The 23,343-nt window shown below is 45.0% G+C and overlaps 1 protein-coding gene across 1 annotated transcript in view; it reads left to right on the forward strand.

The window, feature by feature from the left end:
* Window positions 1–23,343, forward strand: part of LOC135521387 (unconventional myosin-X-like) — a 314,073-nt gene that overhangs the window by 63,362 nt on the left and 227,368 nt on the right. The window contains 1 exon segment of the mRNA XM_064947288.1: window positions 18,910–19,068. Within this exon segment, the coding sequence (XP_064803360.1) occupies window positions 18,910–19,068 (159 nt within the window).

The following is a 23,343-nucleotide window of genomic DNA, read 5'->3' on the forward strand; positions in this document are numbered from 1 at the left end:
AGCAATTTCCGTACCAGGCAGTGATGTAACCATGCTCTCGATGTTGCAGCTGTAAGAACCTTTTGAGAACCCGAGGACCCATGCCAAATCTTTTCAGTTTCCTGAGGGGGAATAGGTTTTGTCGTGCCCTCTTCACGACTGTCTTGGTATGTTTGGACCATGTTAGTTTGTTGTTGATGTGGGCACCAAGGAACTTGAAGCTCTCAGCCCCGTCGATGAGAATGGGGACGTGCTCGGTGCTCCTTTCCTGTAGTCCACATTCATCTCCTTAGTCTTGATACTTTGAGTGATAGTTTGTTATTCTGGTACCACCCTGCTAGGTCTCTGACCTCCTCCCTATAGGCTGTCTCGTCGTTGTCGGTGATCAGGCCTACCACTGTTGTGTCGATTTATTGATTATTCCATGTGTAATCTGTGTTGTCTGTTCACACTGCTTTGTTTTATCTTGGCCAGGTCACAGTTGGAAATGAGAAAGTGTTCGCAACTGGCTACCTGGTGAAATAAAGGTGATCTGGCCTACCTGGTTAAACAAAGGTGATCTGGCCTACCTGGTTAAATAAAGGTGAAATAACATTTAAAAAAATAAAAATCTGTTCAGGTCCGGTCTGGTTTGGTTTGATCTGTTCAGGTCTGGTTTGATCTGTCCAGGTCCGGTCTGGATTGATCCGTTCAGGTCTGGTCTGGTTTGATCTGTTCAGGTCTGGTTTGATCTGTTCAGGTCTGGTCTGGTTTGATCTGTTCAGGTCTGGTCTGGTTTGATCTGTTCAGGTCTGGTCTGGTTTGATCTGTTCAGGTCTGTTCAGGTCTGGTCTGTTCAGGTCTGGTCTGGTTTGATCTGTTCAGGTCTGGTCTGGATTGATCTGTTCAGGTCTGGTTTGATCTGTTTAGGTCTGGTCTGGATTGATCTGTTCAGATCCGGTCTGGATTGATCTGTTCAGGTCTGGTCTGGTTTGATCTGTTCAGGTCTGGTCTGGATTGATCAGGTCCGGTCTGGTTTGATCTGTTCAGGTGTGGTCTGTTCAGGTCCGGTCTGGATTGATCTGTTCAGGTCCGGTCTGGATTGATCTGTTCAGGTCTGGTCTGGTTTGATCTGTTCAGGTCCGGTCTGGTTTGATCTGTTCAGGTCCGGTCTGGTTTGATCTGTTCAGGTCCGGTCTGGTTTGATCTGTTCAGGTCCGGTCTGGTTTGATCTGTTCAGGTCCGGTCTGGTTTGATCTGTTCAGGTCCGGTCTGGATTGATCTGTTCAGGTCCGGTCTGGATTGATCTGTTCAGGTCTGGTCTGGTTTGATCTGTTCAGGTCCGGTCTGGTTTGATCTGTTCAGGTCCGGTCTGGTTTGATCGGTTCAGGTCCGGTCTGGTTTGATCGGTTCAGGTCTGGTCTGGTTTGATCTGTTCAGGTCTGGTCTGGTTTGATCTGTTCAGGTCCGGTCTGGTTTGGTCTGGTTTGGTCTGGTCTGGTTTGATCTGGTCTGGTTTGATCTGTTCAGGTCTGGTCTGTTCAGGTCCGGTCTGGTTTGATCTGTTCAGGTCTGGTCTGGATTGATCTGTTCAGGTCCGGTCTGGATTGATCTGTTCTGGTCTGGTTTGATCTGTTCAGGTCCGGTCTGGTTTGATCTGTTCAGGTCCGGTCTGGTTTGATCTGGTCTGGATTGATCAGGTCTGGTCTGGTTTGATCTGTTCAGGTCTGGTCTGGTTTGATCTGTTCAGGTCCGGTCTGGTTTGATCTGTTCAGGTCTGGTCTAGTTTGATCTGGTCTGGTTTGATCTGTTCAGGTCTGGTCTGTTCAGGTCCGGTCTGGTTTGATCTGTTCAGGTCTGGTCTGGATTGATCTGTTCAGGTCCGGTCTGGATTGATCTGTTCAGGTCCGGTCTGGATTGATCTGTTCAGGTCCGGTCTGGTTTGATCTGTTCAGGTCCGGTCTGGTTTGATCTGATCAGGTCTGGTCTGGATTGATCAGGTCCGGTCTGGTTTAATCTGTTCAGGTCCGGTCTGGTTTGATCTGGTTTGGTCTGGTCTGGTTTGATCTGGTCTGGTTTGATCTGTTCAGGTCTGGTTTGATCTGTTCAGGTCTGGTCTGGTTTGATCTGTTCAGGTCTGGTCTGGTTTGGTCTGGTCTGGTTTGATCTTTTCAGGTCTGGTCTGGTTTGGTCTGGTCTGGTTTGATCTGTTCAGGTCTGGTCTGTTCAGGTCCGGTCTGGTTTGATCTGTTCAGGTCTGGTTTGGTCTAGTTTGGTCTGTTTTGGTCTGGTTTCATCTGTTCAGTTCAGGACTGGTTTGGTCTGGTCTGGTTTGGACTGATTTGGTCTTTTCTGGTCTTGTTTGGTCTGGTTTGGTGTCCTGGTTTGGTTTGGTCTGGTTTGGTCTGGTCTGGTTTGGTCTAGTTTGGTCTGGTCTGGTCATGTTTGTTCTATTCTGTGGTCTGGTCTGGTCTTGGACTGATGTTGCATCAGGTGCTAGCTGTCCTGTATGTCGTTCCTTGTTCCTAGACAGGACATTCTAATCCAAAGGCCCTAGGTTACCCCCAATGCCCAAAAGTACATTCATCTGCCCTGTCCCCATTCATAGGCCCTGTCACCCAGCTGTCTTCCTCACCCGTACCCCAGGCTTCATGCTATTTCTGGAGGCCTCTGCTGTGCTGTTCTGAGGCTGGATCTAAATGTGGACAACATGTGTGTTCTAGTGGCAGCTAGCTCTGTTGAAGTTTCTTCACAAGGTCACAGCTCAACTCTCAGCATGGCTGGAGTCTATCATCTTTACATTATCTCTCCACCAGGCTGGGAATACACAGCTGTTCTCACTGAAGACATGATAATAGATTTTATACAGTGTCAGGTCAGTGTGCAGTGAGATGTACTGTAAATCTGAGGAGTCCAAGAGAACGCCCTGTTGAGAAACATGTTTTAGTCTCTGCTCTGTATACATATCTCATGACAGAGACCGTTGTTTTCTCATGTCCAGAAAGACTGCTGACATAGCCTATATTTCTCTGTGTGTATATAGGAGAGTCACCTTCCCAATTTCAATAAGCATTTCTCTACGGCTGGCCATGCTACCCCTACCCCGGTGAACTGCCCGGCACCCTCCACAGCAACCCACCAAAGCCCCCACCATTTCGCCTTTACCCAAATCCAGATAGCTGATGTTCTGAAAGAGCTACACAGTCTGGACCCCTACAAATCAGCCGGGCTAGACAATCTGGACCCTCTCTTTCTAAAATTATCTGCTGAAATTGTTGCAACCCCTATTACTAGCCTGTTCAACCTCTCTTTCGTATCGTCTGAGATTCCCAAAGATTGGAAAGCTGCCGCGGTCATCCCCCTCTTCAAAGGGGGTGAGACTCTAGACCCAAACTGCTACAGACCTATATCTATCCTACCCTGTCTTTCTAAGGTCTTCGAAAGCGAAGTTAACAAAGAGATTACTGACCATTTCGAATCCCACCATACCTTCTCCGCTATGCAGTCTCGTTTCAGAGCTGGTCATGTGTGCACCTCTGCCACGCTCAAGGTTCTAAACGACATCATAAACGCCATCGTTAAGAGACATTACTGTGCAGCCGTATTCATCGACCTGGCCAAGGCTTTCGACTCTGTCAATCGCCACATTCTTATTGGCAGACTCGACAGCCTTGGTTTCTCAAATGATTCCCTCGCCTGGTTTACCAACTACTTCTCTGATATAGTTCAGTGGGTCAAATTGGACAGACTGTTGTCCAGACTTCTGACAGTCTCTATGGGTGTGCCACAGGGTTCAATTCTCGGGCCGACTCTCTTTTTCTATATACATCATTGATGTTCATCTTGCTGCTGGTGATTCTCTGATCCACCTCTACGCACCATTCTGTATACTTCTGGCCCCTCCTTGGACACTGTGTTAACAACCCTCCAGACGAGCTTCAGTGCCATACAACTCTCTTTCCGTGGCCTCCAACTGCTCTTTAACACTAGTAAAACTAAATGCACGCTATTCAACCAATCACTGCCCGCTGCTGCTCGCCCGTCCAGCATCACTACTCTGGACGGCTCTGACTTAGAATACGTGGACAACTACAAATACCTGGGTGTCTGGTTAGACTGTAAACTCTCCTTCCAGACTCACATTAAGCAGCTCCAATCCAAAATGAAATCTAGAATCGGTTTCCTATATCGCAACAAAGCATCCTTCACTCATGCTGCCAAATATACCCTCGTAAAACTGACCATCCTACCGATCCTCGACTTCGGTGATGTCATCTATAAAATAGCCTCCAACACTCTACTCAACAAACTGGATGCAGTCTATCACAGTGCCATCCGTTTTGTCACCAAAGCCCCATACACTACCCACCATTGCGACCTGTACAGTTTACTTGTTCAACACTCTAACCACCTGATTACATTGCATTCCACGAGGAGCCTGCCTGTTACGCGAATGCAGTAAGAAGCCAAAATAAGTTGCCAGCTAGCATTAAACTTATCTTATAAAAAGCAATCAATCAATCATAATCACTAGTTAACTACACATGGTTGATGATATTACTAGTTTATCTAGCGTGTCCTGCATTGCATATAATCGATGTGGTGCATATTCATGAAAAAGGACTGTCTTGCTCCAATGTGTACCTAACCATAAACATCAATGCCTTTCTTAAAATCAATACACAAGTATATATCGGCCGATTAATCGGTATCGGCTTTTTTGGTCCTCCAATAATTGGTATCGGCGTTGAAAAATCATAATCGGTCGACCTCTAAATGTTAGACATACGTACAACTAAGAATATTTCTTCATACATTTGAAACAAGTACTAGTTGTGGCCGCAACCGGACTCGCTTGTGAACAACTTTTGGAGGAATGCATTGCTTGACTGTCGTGAAAGTGAACGCAGCTCACAAACTGCAGCTCCTCCAACGATTCGTTCTGGAATTGGAGTTTGTTGAGCAGACTTGGTGTATGACTTGGTTCTAGAAAGCTGTGTCCATCATAACGTTCAATAATCAATTAGTTTAATTAATTATTGCACCATGTGATCAATTATCAGCACTCAACATTGATTTTTCTTCTTTATGCTGCCTGCAGCGTGATCTATTTTCCCTGGTGCACATGATAGACAGTTGGTGGAGCAGGAGCATGTGGAGTCATTGAGACAGAGGAGCTCGTATTAGTCCTGCTGTAGAATTCATTGCAGTCAGCAGGTCAAACAAACGATTAAAAACACTCTGAAAAAACGAATTATGACTCTCGAGCCAGTAAAAAGAGTCGTTCAGCGAGGCCTGGTCAAGATGAGTACTACAGTAATACTGGGATATGATGAGTACTACAGTAATACTGGGATATGATGAGAACTACAGTAATACTGGGATATGATGAGTACTACAGTAATACTGGGATATGATGATTACTACAGTAATGATATGATGAGTACTACAGTAATACTGGGATATGATGAGTACTACAGTAATACTGGGATATGATGAGTACCACAGTAAGGATATGATGAGTACCACAGTAATGATATGATGAGTACTACAGTAATACTGGGATATGATGAGTACTACAGTAATACTGGGATATGATGAGTACTACAGTAATGATATGATGAGTACTACAGTAATACTGGGATATGATGAGTACTACAGTAATGATATGATGAGTACTACAGTAATGATATGATGAGTACTACAGTAATACTGGGATATGATGAGTACTACAGTAATACTGGGATATGATGAGTACTACAGTAATGATATGATGAGTACTACAGTAATACTGGGATATGATGAGTACTACAGTAATACTGGGATATGATGAGTACTACAGTAATGATATGATGAGTACTACAGTAATACTGGGATATGATGAGTACTACAGTAATACTGGGATATGACGAGTACTACAGTAATGATATGATGAGTACTACAGTAATGATATGATGAGTACCACATCAATACTGGGATATGATGAGTACTACAGTAATAATGGGATATGATGAGTACTACAGTCATACTGGGATATGATGAGTACTACAGTAATACTGGGATATGATGAGTACCACAGTAATACTGGGATATGATGAGTACTACAGTAATGATATGATGAGTACTACAGTAATGATATGATGAGTACTACAGTAATACTGGGATATGATGAGTACTACAGTAATACTGGGATATGATGAGTACTACAGTAATGATATGATGAGTACTACAGTAATACTGGGATATGATGAGTACTACAGTAATACTGGGATATGATGAGTACTACAGTAATGATATGATGAGTACTACAGTAATACTGGGATATGATGAGTACTACAGTAATACTGGGATATGACGAGTACTACAGTAATGATATGATGAGTACCACAGTAATGATATGATGAGTACTACAGTAATGATATGATGAGTACCACATCAATACTGGGATATGATGAGTACTACAGTAATAATGGGATATGATGAGTACTACAGTCATACTGGGATATGATGAGTACCACGGTAATACTGGGATATGATGAGTACCACAGTAATACTGGGATATGATGAGTACCACAGTAATGATATGATGAATACTACAGTAATACTGGGATATGATGAGTACTACAGTAATACTGGGATATGATGAGTAATCCTGGGATATGATGAGTACCACAGTAATGATATGATGAGTACTACAGTAATACTGGGATATGATGAGTACCACAGTAATGATATGATGTGTACCACAGTAATACTGGGATATGATGAGTACCACAGTAATACTGGGATATGATGAGTACCACAGTAATGATATGATGAGTACTACAGTAATACTGGGATATGATGAGTACTACAGTAATACTGGGATATGATGAGTACTACAGTAATGATATGATGAGTACTACAGTAATACTGGGATATGATGAGTACTACAGGAATACTGGGATATGATGAGTACTACAGTAATACTGGGATATGATGAGTACTACAGGAATACTGGGATATGATGAGTACTACAGTAATGATATGATGAGTACCACAGTAATGATATGATGAGTACTACAGTAATACTGTGATATGATGAGTACCACAGTAATGATGTGATGAGTACTACAGTAATACTGGGATATGATGAGTACCACAGTAATGATATGATGAGTACTACAGTAATACTGGGATATGATGAGTACCACAATAATGATATGATGAGTACCACAGTAATGATATGATGAGTACTACAGTAATACTGGGATATGATGAGTACTACAGTAATACTGGGATATGATGAGTACCACCGTAATACTGGGATATGATGAGTACAACAGTAATGATATGATGAGTACTACAGTAATGATATGATGAGTACTACAGTAATACTGGGATATGATGAGTACCACAGTAATGATATGATGAGTACCACAGTAATACTGGGATAGGATGAGTACTACAGTAATACTGGGATATGATGAGTACTACAGTAATACTGGGATATGATGAGTACTACAGAAATGATATGATGAGTACTACAGTAATACTGGGATATGATGAATACTACAGTAATACTGGGATATGATGAGTACGACAGTAATGATATGATGAGTACTACAGTAATACTGGGATATGATGAGTACCACAGTAATACTGGGATATGATGAGTACCACAGTAATGATATGATGAGTACCACAGTAATGATATGATGAGTACTACAGTAATACTGGGATATGATGAGTACTACAGTAATACTGGGATATGATGAGTACTACAGTAATGATATGATGAGTACTACAGTAATACTGGGATATGATGAGTACTACAGTAATACTGGGATATGATGAGTACTACAGTAATACTGGGATATGACGAGTACTACAGTAATGATATGATGAGTACTACAGTAATGATATGATGAGTACCACATCAATACTGGGATATGATGAGTACTACAGTAATAATGGGATATGATGAGTACCACAGTAATACTGGGATATGATGAGTACCACAGTAATGATATGATAAGTACTACAGTAATACTGGGATATGATGAGTACCACCGTAATACTGGGATATGATGAGTACCACAGTATTACTGGGATATGATGAGTACCACAATATTACTGGGATATGATGAGTACCACAGTAATACTGGGATATGATGAGTACCACAGTAATGATATGATGAGTACCACAGTAATGATATGATGAGTACTACAGTAATACTGGGATATGATGAGTACTACAGTAATACTGGGATATGATGAGTACTACAGTAATGATATGATGAGTACTACAGTAATACTGGGATATGATGAGTACTACAGGAATACTGGGATATGATGAGTACTACAGTAATACTGGGATATGATGAGTACTACAGGAATACTGGGATATGATGAGTACTACAGTAATGATATGATGAGTACCACAGTAATGATATGATGAGTACTACAGTAATACTGTGATATGATGAGTACCACAGTAATGATGTGATGAGTACTACAGTAATACTGGGATATGATGAGTACCACAATAATGATATGATGAGTACCACAGTAATGATATGATGAGTACTACAGTAATACTGGGATATGATGAGTACTACAGTAATACTGGGATATGATGAGTACCACCGTAATACTGGGATATGATGAGTACAACAGTAATGATATGATGAGTACTACAGTAATGATATGATGAGTACTACAGTAATACTGGGATATGATGAGTACCACAGTAATGATATGATGAGTACCACAGTAATACTGGGATAGGATGAGTACTACAGTAATACTGGGATATGATGAGTACTACAGTAATACTGGGATATGATGAGTACTACAGAAATGATATGATGAGTACTACAGTAATACTGGGATATGATGAATACTACAGTAATACTGGGATATGATGAGTACGACTAATGATATGATGAGTACCACAGTAATGATATGATGAGTACTACAGTAATACTGGGATATGATGAGTACTACAGTAATACTGGGATATGATGAGTACCACAGTAATACTGGGATATGATGAGTACCACAGTAATGATATGATGAGTACTACAGTAATACTGGGATATGATGAGTACCACAGTAATACTGGGATATGATGAGTACTACAGTAATACTGGGATATGATGAGTACCACAGTAATACTGGGATATGATGAGTACTACAGTAATACTGGGATATGATGAGTACCACAGTAATGCTGGGATATGATGAGTACCACAGTAATACTGGAATATGATGAGTACTACAGTAATGATATGATGAGTACCACAGTAATGATATGATGAGTACTACAGTAATACTGGGATATGATGTGTACCACAGTAATACTGGGATATGATGAGTACTACAGTAATGATATGATGAGTACTACAGTAATACTGGGATATGATGAGTACCACAGTAATACTGGGATATGATGAGTACTACAGTAATACTGGGATATGATGAGTACCACAGTAATGCTGGGATATGATGAGTACCACAGTAATACTGGAATATGATGAGTACTACAGTAATGATATGATGAGTACCACAGTAATGATATGATGAGTACTACAGTAATACTGGGATATGATGTGTACCACAGTAATACTGGGATATGATGAGTACTACAGTAATACTGGGATATGATGAGTAACACAGTAATGATATGATGAGTACCTCAATAATGATATGATGAGTACTACAGTAATGATATGATGAGTACTACAGTAATACTGGGATATGATGAGTACTACAGTAATACTGGGATATGATGAGTAACACATTAATGATATGATGAGTACTACAGTAATGATATGATGAGTACTACAGTAATACTGGGATATGATGAGTACCACAGTAATACTGGGATATGATGAGTACTACAGTAATACTGGGATATGATGAGTACCACAGTAATACTGGGATATGATGAGTACCACAGTAATACTGGGATATGATGAGTACCACAGTAATACTGGGATATGATGAGTACCACAGTAATACTGGGATATGATGAGTACCACAGTAATGATATGATGAGTACTACAGTAATACTGGGATATGATGAGTACCACAGTAATACTGTAATCTAGCGTACTGTTCATCACTACTGTAATCTAGCGTACTGTTCATCACTACTGTAATCTAGTCTACTGTTCATCAATACTGTAATCTAGTCTACTGTTCATCACTACTGTAATCTAGTCTACTGTTCGTCACTACTGTAATCTAGCGTACTGTTCGTCACTACTGTAATCTAGCGTACTGTTCATCACTACTGTAATCTAGTCTACTGTTCGTCACTACTATGATCTAGTGTACTGTTCATCACTGCTGTAATCTAGTCTACTGTTTATCACTACTGTAATCTAGTCTACTGTTCGTCACTACTGTAATCTAGCGTACTGTTCGTCACTACTGTAATCTAGCGTCCTGTTCATCACTACTGTAATCTAGTCTACTGTTCGTCACTACCATAATCTAGTGTACTGTTCATCACTGCTGTAATCTAGTCTACTGTTTGTCACTACTATAGTCTAGCGTACTTTTCGTCACTACTGTAATCTAGCGTACTGTTCGTCACTACTGTAAGCTAGCGTACTGTTCATCACTGCTGTAATCTAGTCTACTGTTCGTCACTACTGTAATCTAGCGTACTGTTCTTCACTACTGTAATCTAGCGTACTGTTCATCACTACTGTAATCTAGTCTACTGTTCGTCACTACTATAATCTAGTGTACTGTTCATCACTACTGTAATCTAGTCTACTGTTTGTTACTACTGTAATCTAGCATACTGTTCATCACTACTGTAATCTAGTCTACTGTTCGTTACTACTGTAATCTAGCGTACTGTTCATCACTACTGTAATCTAGTCTACTGTTCGTCACTACTATGATCTAGTGTACTGTTCATCACTGCTGTAATCTAGTCTACTGTTTATCACTACTTTAATCTAGTCTACTGTTCGTTACTACTGTAATCTAGCGTACTGGTCATCACTACTGTAATCTAGCGTACTGTTCATCACTACTGTAATCTAGTCTACTGTTCGTTACTACTGTAATCTAGTCTACTGTTCATCACTACTGTAATCTAGTCTACTGTTCGTTACTGCTGTAATCTAGCGTACCGTTCGTCACTACTGTAGTCTAGTCTACTGTTCGTCACTACTGTAGTCCAGCGTATTGTTCGTCACTACTGTAATCTAGCATACTGTTCGTCACTACTGTAATCTAGCGTCCTGTTCATCACTACTGTAATCTAGTCTACTGTTTGTCACTACTGTAGTCTGGCATACTGTTAATCCCTGTTGGTTCTACTGTAACAGCTTCGCGACTGTTTTATTTAACCAGCAGGAAGTGTTATTGAGGTCAGAAAGAAAAAAAATTCTAGGGCAGACCTAATACTGTTCTCTTTGTACTGTCCCAGGGGGACTCGTTGTGAACCTCAGCTCCCTCTTGGCTGCCATCCAACTCTACTCACATGTACACCTCTAGGCATGTTTCCATGGAGATGACAGGGGGAGTCGCTGATCAGACCCATGTTAATTAGTGACAAGAGAACGGTTAATCTATTCTATTCCAGAGATTGCGTCGGTTTTGTGCATTGGCTGCTGGGACTTCCTTCTTTCTCTCTGTGAGTCTTCCTCTTCCTGTTTTCCTTGTGCATCCTGGGAGATACCAAGTTACAGCCCAGAGGATCCTGGAGAGTGGATATGAACATATGCACGTTTCTCCCTGTCAGGGGTTTTACCTAATGGCCTGGTGGTCAACAGAGATCAAAATATAGATTTGAATTAGGGTTAGTTTACAGACTGACAGGCTACAGGGTGAAGGTTAGGGTTATAGATGTGAGTTAGAGTAGGGTTAGCTCATAAGCTAACGGGCTACAGGGTGAATGTTAGGGTTATAGATGTGAGTTAGTGTGAATTATAGTAGGGTTAGCTAACAGGCAACAGGGTGAAGGTTAGGGTTATAGATGTGAGTTAGTGTGAATTATAGTAGGGTTAGCTCACAGGCTAACAGGCTACAGGGTGAAGATTAGGGTTATAGATGTCAGAGGTGTGAATCTATTACGGTTAACACTGATCTCTGGGGTTAAAGGTCAGGGCTGGAGGTTGGCCTGTTAGCTCTGTAGCGTATTAGCTAACCTTAACTCCTTTAAGCCTGTTAGCTCTGCAGCGTGTTAGCTAACCTTAACTCCTTTAGGCCTATTAGCCCTGTAGCGTGTTAGCTAACCATAACTCCTTTAGGCCTGTTAGCCCTGTAGCGTGTTAGCTAGCCATAACTCCGTTAGGCCTATTAGCCCTGTAGCGTGTTAGATAGCCATAACTCCTTTAGGCCTATTAGCCCTGTAGAGTGTTAGCTAACCATAACTCCTGTAGGCCTGTTAGCCCTTTTAGCGTGTTAGCTAAGCATAACTCCTTTAGGCCTGTTAGCCCTGTAGCGTGTTAGCTAACCATAACTCCTTTAGGCCTGTTAGCCCTGTAGCGTATTAGCTAACCTTAACTCCTTTAGGCCTGTTAGCTCTGCAGCGTGTTAGCTAACCTTAACTCCTTTAGGCCTATTAGCCCTGTAGCGTGTTAGCTAAGCCTTACTCCTTTAGGCCTATTAGCCCTGTAGCGTGTTAGCTAGCCATAACTCCGTTAGGCCTATTAGCCCTGTAGCGTGTTAGATAGCCATAACTCCTTTAGGCCTATTAGCCCTGTAGAGTGTTAGCTAACCATAACTCCTGTAGGCCTGTTAGCTAACCATTACTCCTTTAGGCCTTAGCATGTTAACTAATCCTAACCATTTTTCAGTCCCAACCTGACAGGGTGGAAGCACAGCAGGGCGTTCTCTTTCTCACAACATCTCTGAACATGCACTCAAATCCAGCTGTTATGACAGAAGTACTTGGATAACAGATCACACATATCCATGTCAGGCAGACTGAATGATGTGGTTTGGCCTCAGAAACATACAGATGATCTAAGATCTTCATTTGATCACCCAGATGCAGTAGTATATTTGTAGTGTATTTGAGGTTTAAAAGGGTTTATGAAGTTTTTTAATTCCACTTTTTCCCTTAAGAAAAATGTATCAACCTTTAGAAAAATGTCCAGAAAATTATAATCCACATAATAATTTCTTGTTGCTGCAAGATTATTTTCCTGCTGTAGCAAATTGGCTCAGATTAAGATCCGACATCTGTAGGTGGAGCCTGTATGCAGATAGTCCTCTGACATCATATGCTCTAAGAATGTAAGAATGTTGTGAGGTCATCGGGGGTTGTGCTTTGTCTCTCTCTATCTCAATAATCCTGAGCAGGAATCACATGAAGGTTTCAGTAATGTGACAGGCTCCGATTGCCTTTCCACTGTAACCAGAACCATCCTGGCAGTCTAGCTCTGTCCACTGTAACCTAGCTCTGTCCACTGTAACCAGTCTAGCTCTGTCTACTGTAAACAGTCTAGCTCTGTCCACTGTAACCAGTCTAGCTCTGTCCACTGTAACCTAGCTCTGTCCACTGTAACCTAGCTCTGTCCACTGTAACCAGTCTAGCTCTGTCCACTGTAACCTAGCTCTGTCCACTGTAACCTAGCTCTGTCCACTGTAACCTAGCTCTGTCCACTGTAACCTAGCTCTGTCTACTGTAACCTAGCTCTGTCCACTGTAACCTAGCTCTGTCCACTGTAACCTAGCTCTGTCCACTGTAACCTAGCTCTGTCCACTGTAACCTAGCTCTGTCCACTGTAACCAGTCTAGCTCTGTCCACTGTAACCTAGCTCTGTCCACTGTAACCTAGCTCTGTCCACTGTAACCTAGCTCTGTCTACTGTAACCAGTCTAGCTCTGTCCACTGTAACCAGTCTAGCTCTGTCCACTGTAACCAGTCTAGCTCTGTCCACTGTAACCTAGCTATGTCCACTGAAACCAGTCTAGCTCTGTCCACTGTAACCTAGCTCTGTCCACTGTAACCAGTCTAGCTCTGTCCACTGTAACCAGTCTAGCTCTGTCTACTGTAACCCGTCGAGCTCTGTCCACTGTAACCATTCTAGCTCTGTCCACTGTAACCTAGCTCTGTCCACTGTAACCTAGCTCTGTCTACTGTAACCAGTCTAGCTCTGTCCACTGTAACCTAGCTCTGTCCACTGTAACCAGTCTAGCTCTGTCCACTGTAACCTAGCTCTGTCCACTGTAACCAGTCTAGCTCTGTCCACTGTAACCAGTCTAGCTCTGTCCACTGTAACCAGAAACATCCTGGCAGTCTAGCTCTGTCTACTGTAACCAGCGCTTGGTGTATCCAAAGTGGAAGGACTATTGTGCACGACATGGTTGCAGACAGGTGTGTTGTTTGTTTGAAGGAGAAGCATGGGCACCTCAGTTGGCCCTTTGGCATGTCTATTCCTCATGCTCTCCACAGAGGTGTAGACAATTAGTATCGCCATGAGGTCCTGGCATGGTGCCAGCTACATCACCCATGAGGTCCTGACATGGTGCAGCTACATCACCCATGAGGTCCTGGCATGGTGCCAGCTACATCACCCATGAGGTCCTGGCATGGTGCCAGCTACATCACCCATGAGGTCCTGGCATGGTGCCAGCTATATCACCCATGAGGTCCTGGCATGGTGCCAGCTACATCACCCACGAGGTCCTGGTATGGTGCAGCTACATCACCCATGAGGTCCTGGCATGGTGCCAGCTACATCACCCACGAGGTCCTGGTATGGTGCAGCTACATCACCCATGAGGTCCTGGCATGGTGCCAGCTACATCACCCATGAGGTCCTGGCATGGTGCCAGCTACACCACCCATGAGGTCCTGGCATGGTGCAGCTACATCACCCATGAGGTCCTGGCATGGTGCAGCTACATCACCCATGAGGTCCTGGCATGGTGCCAGTCACATCACCCATGAGGTCCTGGCATGGTGCCAGTCACATCACCCATGAGGTCCTGGCATGGTGCAGCTACATCACCCATGAGGTCCTGGTATGGTGCCAGCTACATCACCCATGAGGTCCTGGCATGGTGCAGCTATATCACCCATGAGGTCCTGGCATGGTGCCAGCGACATCACCCATGAGGTCCTGGCATGGTGCAGCTACATCACCCATGAGGTCCTGGCATGGTGCAGCTACATCACCCATGAGGTCCTGGCATGGTGCAGCTATATCACCCATGAGGTCCTGGCATGGTGCCAGCTACATCACCCATGAGGTCCTGGCATGGTGCCAGCTACATCACCCATGAGGTCCTGGCATGGTGCAGCTACATCACCCATGAGGTCCTGGCATGGTGCCAGCTACATCACCCATGAGGTCCTGGCATGGTGCCAGCTACATCACCCATGAGGTCCTGGCATGGTGCAGCTATATCACCCATGAGGTCCTGGCATGGTGCCAGCGACATCACCCATGAGGTCCTGGCATGGTGCAGCTACATCACCCATGAGGTCCTGGCATGGTGCAGCTACATCACCCATGAGGTCCTGGCATGGTGCAGCTATATCACCCATGAGGTCCTGGCATGGTGCCAGCTACATCACCCATGAGGTCCTGGCATGGTGCCAGCTACATCACCCATGAGGTCCTGGCATGGTGCAGCTACATCACCCATGAGGTCCTGGCATGGTGCCAGCTACATCACCCATGAGGTCCTGGCATGGTGCCAGCTATATCACCCATGAGGTCCTGGCATGGTGCCAGCTACATCACCCACAAGGTCCTGGTATGGTGCAGCTACATCACCCATGAGGTCCTGGCATGGTGCCAGCTACATCACCCACGAGGTCCTGGCATGGTGCAGCTACATCACCCATGAGGTCCTGGCATGGTGCCAGCTACATCACCCACGAGGTCCTGGTATGGTGCAGCTACATCACCCACGAGGTCCTGGCATGGTGCAGCTATATCACCCATGAGGTCCTGGCATGGTGCAGCTACATCACCCATGAGGTCCTGGCATGGTGCAGCTATATCACCCATGAGGTCCTGGCATGGTGCCAGCTACATCACCCATGAGGTCCTGGCATGGTGCCAGCTACATCACCCATGAGGTCCTGGCATGGTGCAGCTACATCACCCATGAGGTCCTGGCATGGTGCCAGCTACATCACCCATGAGGTCCTGGCATGGTGCAGCTACATCACCCATGAGGTCCTGGCATGGTGCAGCTACATCACCCATGAGGTCCTGGCATGGTGCAGCTACATCACCCATGAGGTCCTGGCATGGTGCAGCTACATCACCCATGAGGTCCTGGCATGGTGCCAGCTACATCACCCATGAGGTCCTGGCATGGTGCCAGCTACATCACCCATGAGGTCCTGGCATGGTGCAGCTACATCACCCATGAGGTCCTGGCATGGTGCAGCTACATCACCCATGAGGTCCTGGCATGGTGCCAGCTACATCACCCATGAGGTCCTGGCATGGTGCCAGCTACATCACCCATGAGGTCCTGGCATGGTGCCAGCTACATCACCCATGAGGTCCTGGCATGGTGCAGCTACATCACCCATGAGGTCCTGGCATGGTGCCAGCTACATCACCCATGAGGTCCTGGCATGGTGCAGCTACATCACCCATGAGGTCCTGGCATGGTGCAGCTACATCACCCATGAGGTCCTGGCATGGTGCAGCTACATCACCCATGAGGTCCTGGCATGGTGCAGCTACATCACCCATGAGGTCCTGGCATGGTGCAGCTACATCACCCATGAGGTCCTGGCATGGTGCAGCTACATCACCCATGAGGTCCTGGCATGGTGCCAGCTACATCACCCATGAGGTCCTGGCATGGTGCCAGCTACATCACCCATGAGGTCCTGGCATGGTGCAGCTACATCACCCATGAGGTCCTGGCATGGTGCAGCTACATCACCCATGAGGTCCTGGCATGGTGCCAGCTACATCACCCATGAGGTCCTGGCATGGTGCCAGCTACATCACCCATGAGGTCCTGGCATGGTGCCAGCTACATCACCCATGAGGTCCTGGCATGGTGCAGCTACATCACCCATGAGGTCCTGGCATGGTGCCAGCTACATCACCCATGAGGTCCTGGCATGGTGCAGATACATCACCCATGAGGTCCTGGCATGGTGCCAGCTACATCACCCATGAGGTCCTGGCATGGTGCAGCTACATCACCCATGAGGTCCTGGCATGGTGCCAGCTACATCACCCATGAGGTCCTGGCATGGTGTAGCTACATCACCCATGAGGTCCTGGCATGGTGCAGCTACATCACCCATGAGGTCCTGGCATGGTGCAGCTACATCACCCATGAGGTCCTGGCATGGTGCAGCTACATCACCCATGAGGTCCTGGCATGGTGCAGCTACATCACCCACGAGGTCCTGGCATGGTGCCAGCTACATCACCCATGAGGTCCTGGCATGGTGCAGCTACATCACCCATGAGGTCCTGGCATGGTGCAGCTACATCACCCATGAGGTCCTGGCATGGTGCAGCTACATCACTCTGAACCTGCCTGTGTCCTCCTGACACCGGAAGCTATAGCTATGGCCTCTAAAGGGGTTTTCACAATACTGAGCCTGTTGTGAGGTGTCCTGAAGGTCTACTACACCTGTTGTGAGGTGTCCTGAAAGTCTACTATACCTGCTGTGACTTGTCCTGAAGGCCTACTACACCTGCTGTGAGGTGTCCTGAAGGTCTACTACACCTGTTGTGAGGTGTCCTGAAGGCCTACTACACCTGTTGTGAGGTGTCCTGAAGGTCTACTACACCTGTTGTGAGGTGTCCTGAAGGCCTACTACACCTGTTGTGAGGTGTCCTGAACGTCTACTATACCTGCTGTGACTTGTCCTGAAGGCCTACTACACCTGTTGTGAGGTGTCCTGAAGGTCTACTATACCTGCTGTGACTTGTCCTGAAGGCCTACTACACCTGCTGTGAGGTGTCCTACTACACCTGTTGTGAGGTGTCCTGAAGGCCTACTACACCTGTTGTGAGGTGTCCTGAAGGTCTACTATACCTGCTGTGACTTGTCCTGAAGGCCTACTACACCTGTTGTGAGGTGTCCTGAAGGTCTACTATACCTGCTGTGACTTGTCCTGAAGGCCTACTACACCTGTTGTGAGGTGTCCTGAAGGTCTACTATACCTGCTGTGACTTGTCCTGAAGGCCTACTACACCTGCTGTGAGGTGTCCTACTACACCTGTTGTGAGGTGTCCTGAAGGCCTACTACACCTGTTGTGAGGTGTCCTGAAGGTCTACTATACCTGCTGTGACTTGTCCTGAAGGCCTACTACACCTGCTGTGAGGTCTCCTACTACACCTGATGTTTGTTGTCCTGAAGGCCTACCACACCTGTTGTGAGGTGTCCTGAAGGCCTACTACACCTGATGTGAGGTGTCCTGTAGTCTTAAGTAGAGATAACTAACCAGAGGAAAGCTAACCTAAGTGAGCCTTACTGTATGCCTATGCCTGCTGTGAAGTCAATGTCCTGTAATCTCTGTGTTTCAGGTGATGTACCTGCAGCAGTAAAACTAACTACCTGTTGTGTCTCTGTGTTTCAGGTGATGTACCTGCAGCAGTAAAACTAACTACCTGTTGTGTCTCTGTGTTTCAGGTGATGTACCTGCAGCAGTAAAACTAACTACCTGTTGTGTCTCTGTGTTTCAGGTGATGTACCTGCAGCAGTAAAACTAACTACCTGTTGTGTCTCTGTGTTTCAGGTGATGTACCTGCAGCAGTAAACCTGTTGTGTCTCTGTGTTTCAGGTGATGTACCTGCAGCAGTAAAACTAACTACCTGTTGTGTCTCTGTGTTTCAGGTGATGTACCTGCAGCAGTAAAACTAACTACCTGTTGTGTCTCTGTGTTTCAGGTGATGTACCTGCAGCAGTAAAACTAACTACCTGTTGTGTCTCTGTGTTTCAGGTGATGTACCTGCAGCAGTAAAACTAACTACCTGTTGTGTCTCTGTGTTTCAGGTGATGTACCTGCAGCAGGGGGAGCTGAGCAGAGACAAGGTGTTTCCTATGCACCCCACCAGTATTAATGGAGTAGAGGACATGTCTACTCTGGCAGAACTACATGAAGCTGCCATCATGTACAACCTTTACCTGCGCTACCAGAAGGACTGCATCTATGTAAGATACTGTTATAGTCCAACCCTCCCAGACAGACATTATCTATGTAAGATACTGTTATAGTCCAACCCTCCCAGACAGACATTATCTATGTAAGACAGTGTTATAGTTTAACCCTCCCAGACAGACATTATCTATGTAAGATACTGTTATAGTCCAACCCTCCCAGACAGACATTATCTATGTAAGACAGTGTTACAGCCCAACCCTCCCAGACAGACATTATCTATGTAAGACAGTGTTATAGCCCAACCCTCCCAGACAGATATTATCTATGTAAGACAGTGTTATAGCCCAACCCTCCCAGACAGACATTATCTATGTAAGATATAGTTATAGTCCAACCCTCCCAGACAGACATGATCTACTGTATGTAAGACAGTGTTATAGCCCAACCCTCCCAGACAGACATTATCTATGTAAGACAGTGTTATAGCCCAACCCTCCCAGACAGACATTATCTATGTAAGATATAGTTATAGTCCAACCCTCCCAGACAGACATGATCTATTATCTATGTAAGACAGTGTTATAGCCCAACCCTCCCAGACAGACATTATCTATGTAAGACAGTGTTATAGCCCAACCCTCCCAGACAGACATTATCTATGTAAGACAGTGTTATAGCCCAACCCTCCCGGACAGACATTATCTACTGTATGTAAGACAGAGTTATAGTCCAACCCTCCCAGACAGACATTATCTACTGTATGTAAGACAGTGTTATAGTCCAACCCTCCCAGACAGACATTATCTATGTAAGACAGTGTTATAGTCCAACCCTCCCAGACAGACATTATCTATGTAAGACAGTGTTATAGTCCAACCCTCCCAGACAGACATTATCTATGTAAGACAGTGTTATAGCCCAACCCTCCCAGACAGACATTATCTATGTAAGACAGTGTTATAGTCCAACCCTCCCAGACAGACATTATCTATGTAAGACAGTGTTATAGCCCAACCCTCCCAGACAGACATTATCTATGTAAGACAGTGTTATAGTTCAACCCTCCCAGACAGACATTATCTATGTAAGACAGTGTTATAGTTCAACCCTCCCAGACAGACATTATCTATGTAAGACAGTGTTATAGTCCAACCCTCCCGGACAGACATTATCTATTATCTATGTAAGACAGTGTTATAGCCCAACCCTCCCAGACAGACATTATCTATGTAAGACAGTGTTATAGTCCAACCCTCCCAGACAGACATTATCTATGTAAGACAGTGTTATAGTCCAACCCTCCCAGACAGACATTATCTATGTAAGACAGTGTTATAGTCCAACCCTCCCAGACAGACATTATCTATGTAAGACAGTGTTATAGCCCAACCCTCCCAGACAGACATTATCTATTATCTATGTAAGACAGTGTTATAGCCCAACCCTCCCAGACAGGCATTATCCATTATCTATGTAAGACAGTGTTATAGTCCAACCCTCCCAGACAGACATTATCTATATAAGACAGTGTTATAGTTCAACCCTCCCAGACAGACATTATCTATTATCTATGTAAGACAGTGTTATAGTCCAACCCTACCAGACAGACATTATCTATGTAAGACAGTGTTATAGTCCAACCCTCCCAGACAGACATTATCTATTATCTATGTAAGACAGTGTTATCGTCCAACCCTCCCAGACAGAAATCATCTGTGTAAGACAAGTTTATAGTCTTGTCTGCCTAACAAATCAGGGTCCGGTTTCCTGACAGTGATGGAATTTCGGCTTACTGGTGTTTAAACAATGCATTATTCCCATGACGACCGAAGATGTAGCGTACGTTTCCAAAAACAACAAAACATAATGTTTACTAAGTGCGTCATAGCAGCATGTGTCGATACTGATAGGATTGAAAGAAAGGCAGCGCTGCTCTAGGATCAGCTTTCTCTATTCAAATCTTACCTTAACATGAGCATTATTCCACAATACTGACTACAGATCAGCTCCTAGAGAGATATTATCAACTTGTGGTTGATGGTTTTTAATGCAGTCTTTTCTGTTTTATCCTGTGCTTGTTCAATTAAAATGACATTGGCAACTTTATATTTGTTGTTAATTCCGTTCCAAAGTTATTGGCTGGTCTACCTCCCCTTGGGGAACCGGGCCCTGGACCATAGTAGGACTGCTCTACCTCCCCTTGGGGAACCGGGCCCTGGACCATAGTAGGACTGCTCTACCTTCCCTTGGGGAACCGGGCCCTGGACCATAGTAGGACTGCTCTACCTCCCCTTGGGGAACCGGGCCCTGGACCATAGTAGGACTGCTCTACCTCCCCTTGGGGAACCGGGCCCTGGACCATAGTAGGACTGCTCTACCTCCCCTTGGGGAACCGGGCCCTGGACCATAGTAGGACTGCTCTACCTCCCCTTGGGGAACCGGCCCTGGACCATAGTAGGACTGCTCTACCTCCCCTTGGGGAACCGGGCCCTGGACCATAGTAGGACTGCTCTACCTCCCCTTGGGGAACCGGGCCCTGGACCATAGTAGGACTGCTCTACCTCCCCTTGGGGAACCGGGCCCTGGACCATAGTAGGACTGCTCTACCTCCCCTTGGGGAACCGGGCCCTGGACCATAGTAGGACTGCTCTACCTCCCCTTGGGGAACCGGGCCCTGGACCATAGTAGGACTGCTCTACCTCCCCTTGGGGAACCGGGCCCTGGACCATAGTAGGACTGCTCTACCTCCCCTTGGGGAACCGGCCCTGGACCATAGTAGGACTGCTCTACCTCCCCTTGGGGAACCGGGCCCTGGACCATAGTAGGACTGCTCTACCTCCCCTTGGGGAACCGGGCCCTGGACCATAGTAGGACTGCTCTACCTCCCCTTGGGGAACCGGCCCTGGACCATAGTAGGAATGCTCTACCTCCCCTTGGGGAACCGGGCCCTGGACCATAGTAGGACTACTCTACCTCCCCTTGAAAAATCATTTCATTATCCAATATCTTTTGGTTTTACATAACTGTGTTTAAATGTAACGTTCACTAGGTCGAGTCTCAGCGTCCTCCAGGTTAAGCCAGGTCAAAGTGCACAGGACAATTATCAATCAATCAAATGTGTTTATAAAGCCTCTTTTACGTCAGCAGATGTCACAAAGTGCTGAACAGAAACCCAGCCTAAAACCCCCAACAGCGAGCAATGCAAGTGTTCATTACTGAACAGCCACACAATCATGGACATCTTCCAACAGAACGATGCTCATCATAATCTCATCATCTAGGTTTTAAGTTGGCTACCCAGACTCCTTGCTCTGGCCAAACGCCACGCCTGTGGACTTTACTTTCTTCTCCGTAATGAGTCTGGATCTGAGTACCTCCCCGACGATTTCTAGAATGCAAACACATTCTAACCATTCTGATTAGTCCACCAAAAAACGATGGTTTGGGCCAGAGCCAGAACACGCAGCGTAAAGCGGCGTTTTGAACATCTGTCGTTGGTGTTGATATTGGTTAGAGATGATCCACTCGCTGATGAATTTTTTAAACACCCCTCATTTTAAGGGATCGGTGTCCCATCCACGGGACTGTTGAGCTAACGTAGGCTAATGTGATTAGCAGGTTGTAAGTAACAATAACATTTCCCAGGACATAGACATATCTGATATTGGCAGAAAGCTTAATTCTTGTTAATCTAACTGCACTGCTCAATTTACAGTAGCTATTACAGTGAAATAATACCATGCTATTGTTTGAGGAGAGTGCACAATTTTGAACATGAAAAGTTATTAATAAAAAAATTGGCACATTTGGGCAGTCTTGATACAACATTTTGAATGGTTCATTGGATCATAAAGGGGAAATAAATTTGTAAAAAATCAGTCTAAAACTTTGCACATACATATATACACATACACTGATGCCATCTAGTGGCCACAATCTAAATAGCACCTGGGCTGAAATAATACATTATGGCCTTTCTCTTGCATTTCAAACATGATGGTACAAAATAAATCCAAAGGAACGGTTGGTTTTGTCTTTGTATTATATTTTACCAGATCTATTGTGTTATATTCTCCTACATTCCTTTGACATTTCCATAAACTGTAGTGTTTCCTTTCAAATGGTACCAAGAATATGCATATCCTTGTTTCAGGGCCTGAGCTACAGGCAGTTAGATTTAGGAGAAGAAAAAAAAAGGGGGCGGATCCTTAAGAGGTTTTAACGTCACCACAAACGACTTCAATGATGACAGTCTCAGACTGAAGTATATAGGGGACATTGGAAGAATTCAGTTGGAGTGGTCAGTCAGGTCAAGCTTTTAGTGG

Source organism: Oncorhynchus masou, chromosome 29, assembly GCF_036934945.1.
Source record: "Oncorhynchus masou masou isolate Uvic2021 chromosome 29, UVic_Omas_1.1, whole genome shotgun sequence".
Classification (NCBI taxonomy): Eukaryota; Metazoa; Chordata; class Actinopteri; order Salmoniformes; family Salmonidae; genus Oncorhynchus; species Oncorhynchus masou.